Source organism: Ranitomeya variabilis, chromosome 8 (assembly GCF_051348905.1).
Source record: "Ranitomeya variabilis isolate aRanVar5 chromosome 8, aRanVar5.hap1, whole genome shotgun sequence".
Classification (NCBI taxonomy): domain Eukaryota; kingdom Metazoa; phylum Chordata; class Amphibia; order Anura; family Dendrobatidae; genus Ranitomeya; species Ranitomeya variabilis.
This window is the reverse complement of record NC_135239.1, coordinates 140,995,528-141,002,984: the sequence shown is the minus strand read 5'-3', so window position 1 is coordinate 141,002,984 and position 7,457 is coordinate 140,995,528. Positions and strand designations below refer to the sequence as shown.

Here is a 7,457-nt window from a genome sequence, read left to right as displayed (position 1 = left end):
ACCTGAAGGGTTAATAAACTTCTTGAATGTGGTTTTGAGCACTATGAGGTACAGTTTTGAGAATGGTGTCACTTTTGGGTATCTTCAATCATACAGACCTCTCAAAGTGACTTCAATGTGATGTGGTCCCTAAAAAAAAATGGTGTTGTAAAAATGAGAAATTGCTGTTTAATTTTTTAACCCTTATAACTTCCTAACAAGAAAAAAATTTGGTTCCAAAATTGTGCTCAAGTAGACATGAAACTATTTTTATGTGACATATCTCTGTAATTTAAGGGCATGAAAATTCACAGTTGGAAAATTGCGAAATTTTCACCAAATTTCCATCTTATTTCACAAATAAACGCGAGTCATATCAAAAAAATGTTACCACTAACATGAAGTACAATATGCCACGAGAAAACAATGTCAGAATCACTAGGATCCAATGAAGCATTCCAGAGTTATTACCTCATAAAGGGACAGTGGTCAGAATTGTAAAAATTGGCCCGGTCATTAACGTGCAAACCACCATCGGGGGTAAAGGGGTTAATAAGTTAACTAGTTATGTTCAAGTGGGCTCTTCATTGGGGGCTGTACTTCTCCCTGTATGACTTGCTATCTGATAACTTTTCTTAAGTCCAGGTGGGTGTTAGCTCATTAGGTGCCAATAGTTTGATTGCTAATATCTCCGCAACAGAGGCAATATTAATAAAAATAAAAAATGTATTCCACTTTGCAGCCACTATTACATTGCCAATACATTTCCAGATTAACATGAAAATTTTGATAAAGGATCCTACTGTCTTTAATTATCACCAAGCACCAAGGAAATTATGTTTAAACTGACACCACTTTTTTGGCTTATAAACTTTGCCCTTCACCAATATCTTAAGAATGAGGTTTCTGGAACCCCTTTAAACCCTCCGACGTGCCCCTGCATACCTCAGAAAAAGTGTTTTATATTTTTCCCGTGCTGTATGTAAATTGTACGGTCCAGTCAGATGGTTGTCTCCACATTGCGATCAGAACCGCCCCCCTGGTCCTTTCAAACGCTGCCTCTTATAAGTGTATGAAAGCGTTTGATGTCTCTCCATCTTCCACTATTGCCCGAAGTCTCGCGCCTGCACAGTGGAATCGGAGAGCTGCTCAGGCGCGCCTCACTGTGCCCTATTGAGCAGCCAGTACTTACACAACGCTAAATTTTGGGTACTACGTGGATGGCAGAGACATCATCCACTTTCATGCACTTATAAGAGGCGGCGTTTGAAGGGACCGAGGCAGTTCTGATCACAATGTAGAGACAACCATCGGCACGGACAATTTGTATACAACAAGTATAAAATACTTTTTCTGAGGTATCCAGGGGCATATCGGAGGATATAAGCGTTGAAGAAACCACAATCTTCTGATCTAAAAAAAAAGTGAAGGGCAGGATTTATAAGCCAAAAAACTGGTGACAGGTTCCCTTTAATGTCAGCGTGCGTATACACAGACTAATAAAAGACTGCTGTTAGCACACACACACACACAAAAAAAACTGTACGGTCTTGGCACGATCATTAAAATGGGGTGCAACATATGTGAAAGGAAAGATCGGGTGGTGCTCACTCAACAAACAGTCCCAAATAAGGAAAGGAAGTACAATGTCCACTCTGTGGCATTGGGGAGTGCTGCTAAACTTTTTTGGTCTGGACAAGACCGCACTTACTCATTCCAACGTCATGCTTGTATTGCACGGTTGACATCCCAGTGTATGCAGGGAGAAGAGGAAGACTTCTTGTGCGCTTCCTCCCTGCTCAGTAAACGACAGTATTAACACATGGATTATTAAAAATAGGTATAAGGGTGTGTTATTTTTCAAGTCGAAAACGCTTCAGAAAACTCCTCTGGCGTTTTGGGAAACCCCCAAAATATTTTTTAAAGCAATTTTTTGGCTGATTCTTGAATGGTTTGTCTACATTTTTTGACGGCTCGTGGATTTTAGAGCATTTTCTTTACTGGTATTTGACACATTTTTAAATCCATTCCACAATGAAGAAACTGCTAGCAGTTTTTCAAGCATAAACGCTGACAAAACACTCAAAAAAGCTGGGCGGACTTTTGAGTAATCCCACTGACTTGTATTGGAAAGTAGAGCAAAAAGTCTTCAGAGCGAGAAAACATCTGAAGAATGAGCAGTGCACTTCTCACAACTTCAGATTTGTAAAGTGGTGAAGCCTGGATATATGAACACCAAGTATTTTTACATAGAATGTGTTCATTATTTTGAGAGTTTAGTTAGTGCATTTTTAGGAGGGGGGTTTCTGAGCAGACCTGCTTCAAGCTCACCTGGGGAAAAAAAACTGGTAAGATACTCTTATGGGGCTGATGAAGCACTGCCAATAGCTTCTAGGCATTAATCTTGCCGTCAAGTTTCATTTGAAGTAACAAGTGTGTTGAAAATAATTTGAGGTTAGAGCAACTATTTGGTGAAAAAATATGATTTTTAATTTTTTCAGTTTGCTTTGCATTAATGCCTGTGAAGCACCTGAAGGGTTACATTTTGTAACAGCTGATTTAATGTAATATGGAGGATGCAGATTTTAAAAAATGGCATCACTTGAGGGTTTTTCAATACACAGGCCACTTAAAGTCACTTCATAAGTGAATGCATCCCCCACCCCTGACCCCAAAAAGGAAAAAAATGGTTATATTTGTTCAAGCATTCCAGAGTTATTACGGCAAACTGGCGAGGCTTGGTCATTAAGGACACAATTGGCTAAGTATTTTAGGGGTTAAACAACATGCAAAGTAGCCATTGCCAAGTGATTTCCAACATGGCTGGTATCTTTCTATCCACTTTAAAAAGGCGTTCGCCTGAACATTTTGTCACAAGGGTTTTGTCCTACAAAAAGTGCTACTTTTTTATAGAATATTTTATTTAAATATTTAGCAGAAGTCCGATGTGTTCACTTGTCCCGACAGCTTTAATCCAGGGAAAACAATGATGTTTGGTTAATTTATAGCTTTTTGTCTCTCTTTTCATTTCAGTGGACTTTCTTCTTAAATTTTCCACCTGTGACTTTTTTTCTCACTCCCAAAGAACCTTCTGCATCATCTGCTTCCTCGTCCCGAGGTCGTTTTCTTTTTTCACCTTGTTCTCTTAGTTCCTGTAAAGAATAAATGGGAGACTCATTTGAAACCCTTTAACTTTTTTGGTCTTTCAGTGATCAGTCACATCAGGGCTTGAATTTGATCGTATGAGCTGAAGGAACCTGAAGACCACCCTCTCCCGACAAGCCTACAGCCTGCAGAAACCCTCACTCCACCACACCGCTGCATGACCAGGTCTCCCCTACTGCATCCTCACCCACCCCCTGCAGACTGGGAGCCCTGGGCGGCAGGGTTCCCTCTCCTCCAGTACCAGTCGTGACGATAATTGTACTTTTTTTTATGTGCACCCCTTTTCACGTGTAAAGCGCCATGGAATTATTTGCGCTATAATAATAATAATAATAAATGAAAACCATGAGCTGTATGCGAGTGGGATAAATTTGGGGTACATATGGTCACAGGCTTTTTTTGCATTTTAAATATTACACTATTTGCCATGCTGCACAAAAAAGTGCTAACTTTATTCTATAGGTTAGTGCGATTATGGCAATATTAAATTTATAGTTCAATCATTATTTTGGTACAATAAATATTTGCTACTTTTTCTTCACTCGTTACACTTTTGGGAGGCAAAATGAACATGGAAACACCAAAACTTGCTTAATTTCCTTATTTTTAATGGAGAAAAATGAGGGTTGTAAGTCCATGTATACTGTATTATAGGTTATTAAAACTTTGTTTTTCAGTCCCATAGTGATAGTGGACCTTGTACTATATACTGCCTGCGGCTGAGCCTCACTGTTGTACCAAGCTGGCAATGACTGGGGCCTTCAGCTGCCATGTGAATCCACTGGTGCCCCATCACGTTACGGGGGGCTGATGGGAGCTGGGGCACAAGCATCAGAGACTGTTCTATTTAAATGCATATAAACTGTTAGCAGCAGCAGAGCTCAGCTCCGGCCACTGATATTGAGAAAGATGTAACAGAGCCAACATCTACCACGTGTGTGGAGAGCGGGACTCCTGAGCCATGACCCCACTGTGGATGTAGATTTACATACATATGTGCCAGGAGTTAAGAATGGCTGTCCTGCCTTGTTTATTCATTTAATTTACCATCAATAAAGATATCAATATGTGTACTTCTGTAGCATAAAACAAAAAAGAAGACTTGTGTAAGTCGTTAGAGGTGTAAGGCTGGTTTCACACATATAACATTCATGGTCAGAGTATGGACTGACTGCCTATGAGGTTGTCGCATTCTGGGAAGGAGACGCACAGCTAGTCCTGTACTCAGCATGAATGTCAGATATGTGAAACCGGTCTAAGGAGGAGAGTGCAACTCCCCAATTCCCTGATCATGACAATTGTGCAACATCTATGGAGACTCTGGAATGACATACTTTGCATCATGACTCATTGTGAAATGTTAATTGTCGCCAACCCTTTATTTACGAGAATGCTTCCAGCACCCACAAGAATCAACGTGACAGAATATAAAGTTCATGATATGTCATCAGAAAACTTACTATGCGAGCAAATCTCTGTGCCTCAGATACTCTCTCATTTAACATCATTACTTCTTCTTCTTGTGTTGGAAAGGCTGGAAGCTTTTTGCCAATTAGATGTTCTATTCTTTGAAACAGCTCCACGTCATACCTAAAAATGCAATGACAAAACAACATTACTTTTTTCAAGACATGATTTTCCAGGTTCATTCATTTCAATAGTCCAACGCTGTAATCCCAGCACAGAACTATCCCAGCCAGAGAAGAACTTTAAGAACTTTTCAAGCGTCTGGACCCCATCAAATAACTTATTGTTTATTGTTGGAAGTATCAAGACTCTGACTTCCGCTCGGATATTGATGACCTACTTCATTCTGCAGAACAAGTTACAATCATTTATAAATTGTTTATCTCGAAAACCTATTTTCATTAGGTTTCTACCAGCCAGTTCCATACTGCATAACTGTGGAGTATAATATATATATATATATATATATATATATATATATATATATATATATATATATATATATATATATATATATATATATATATATATACATATATACATACACACATATACATACACACACACACACATACAAATACATACATACACTCTCGAGTATAAGCCGAGATTTTCAGCCCATTTTATTGGGCTGAAGGTCCCCTTCTCGGCTTATACTAGAGTCATACCCAGGGGTCGGCAGGGGAGGGGGAGCGGGGTATGTCTAATTATATTCACCTGCTCCTGGCGCAGTCCCTGGTTCCCCGGCGCCGCAGCTTCTTCCTGTAGTGAGCGGTCACATGGTACCGCTCATTACAGTAATGAATATGCAGCTCCACCTCCCATAGGGGTGGAGCCGCATATTCATTACTGTAATGAGCGGTAACGGTGACCACTCAATACAGGAAGAAACTACTGCGCCGGGGAACCAGGGACCGCGCCAGGAGCAGGTGAGCATAATGGGGTGGGGGAGCGCTGCGCGATAGTCACCTTTCCTCGTTCCGGTGCCGCTCCGTCTTCAGTGTCTTCTGCAGTGACGCTCAGGTCAGAGGGCACGGAGAGGTGAGTATGTGATTTTTTTTTCTTTAATCGCAGCAACGGCAAATTGGGCAAATGACTGTGGAGCATCTTATGGGGCCATAATTAACGTTTGTGCAGCACTGTATGGGTCAAGTGTGTATATGGAGTATCTTATGGGGCCATAATTAACGTTTGTGCAGCACTGTATGGGGCAAATATCTTTATGGAGCATCTTATGGGGCCATAATTAACGTTTGTGCAGCACTGTATGGGGCAAATATCTTTATGGAGCATCTTATGGGGCCATAATTAACGTTTGTGCAGCATTATATGGGGCAAATTTGTCTACGGAGCATCTTATGGGGCAATTATTAACCTTTATGCAGGATTATATGGGGCATATTTTAATATGGAGCATCTTATGGGGCCCATCAAACTTTATGGAGCATTATATGGGGCTCTTGATTCAATATCAATATTCAAAAACACTTAACCTACTGATGTCTCAATTAATTTTACTTTTATTGGTACTTATTTTTACTTTTGACATTTACCGGTAGCTGCTGCATTTCCCACCCTAGGCTTATACTCGAGTCATTAAGTTTTCCCAGTTTTTTGTGGCAAAATTAGGGGGGGTCAGCTTATACGAGTCCATACGATATATATATATTTAGATTATATATATATATATATATATATATATCACACACACATATATATATACACACATATATATATATATACACACACATATATATACATATATACACACATATATATACATATATATATATATATATATGTGTATATATATATATATATATATATATATATATGTATGTATATATATATGTGTGTATATATATATATATATTTATGTGTGTATATATATATATATATTTATGTGTGTATATGTGTGTGTATATATATATATACACACACACACATATATATATATATATATATATTTTTTTTTTTTAAAGGGGCTTTTTTAAGATGACACAAACCGACCACATACTGTATCTGTACCTAGGTCAGAGTGGTATCCCCAACTTAGAACCTCCTCAGTTGTGAGCAACAAAATGTATAGGCTTTGGTGGCCGCATACCCGTCACGCTGCATTCACACATCAGTGATCCTGGCTTTGGGTCTTCTGACCTGAACTCAACCTCGTAAATGTATATAAAGGCAGTCAAGTTCGAGTCAGGAGTCTCATGGCCAGTCTGTGCACCTCAGTCCGCACTCCAACTGGGTCACAGATTTGTGAATCCGGCCTTACTTGAGAAGATATTCAGCATGTATGGTGTGTTACATTTCCTCTGCATGGGCAATGTATGAAGATACAATTTTTCCAAGTGATAGCAAGAGGTTGTTACATTGTCACTGTTAAAGCAGTCTTATTTTGCCCTCTACTGTTCAAAATGGGAAGCTACAGAAACTGAAGAGTTACTCCCACTTACTGTAACACGTAATACACTGTCCAATATACAGTATATGCATAATGAAACCCATTTATGATTGGTCGTAAGACCAGATTTTTTACTTGGCACCTATTAGATGCACAAACTGAAAACTCAAGACAGGTCACAAATTTCAGCTGTTGACAAATCCAGGCGCCACCGGATGTTTACAATGAGCGGAGCAGTAGCTTTCTGGCTCTGTACAATGTCTACTTCCAGCATTGTCAGAACCTGCCAACAGCTGATCAGTGGGATCTGATATTGAAGTCCTGGAAATGCTTTAAACGTTCTCAAACCATCACATCAAGCCCTACCACCCGTAGAGCAGGGGTCCCGAGCCTCCCATGCTTCACATCACAACTGCACCTTACAGCGGAATGTATTGCC

At 39.6% G+C, this 7,457-nt stretch overlaps 1 protein-coding gene across 3 annotated transcripts in view; it reads right to left on the bottom strand.

Moving 5' to 3' along the window:
* Positions 1-251: 251 nt before the first annotated feature.
* DDX47 (DEAD-box helicase 47) overlaps positions 252-7,457 on the bottom strand; it is a 100,409-nt gene continuing 93,203 nt past the window's right edge. The window contains exons 11-12 of one of the 3 annotated variants that reach the window (XM_077277820.1): positions 4,605-4,734; positions 252-3,131 (exon numbers count right to left, since the gene is read on the bottom strand). In XM_077277820.1, the coding sequence (XP_077133935.1) occupies positions 3,009-3,131; positions 4,605-4,734 (253 nt within the window). In that variant the 3' untranslated portion in view covers positions 252-3,008. The remainder of the gene's footprint in view (positions 3,132-4,604; positions 4,735-7,457) is intronic. The other 2 variants (XM_077277821.1, XM_077277822.1) reach the window with 2 other exon arrangements.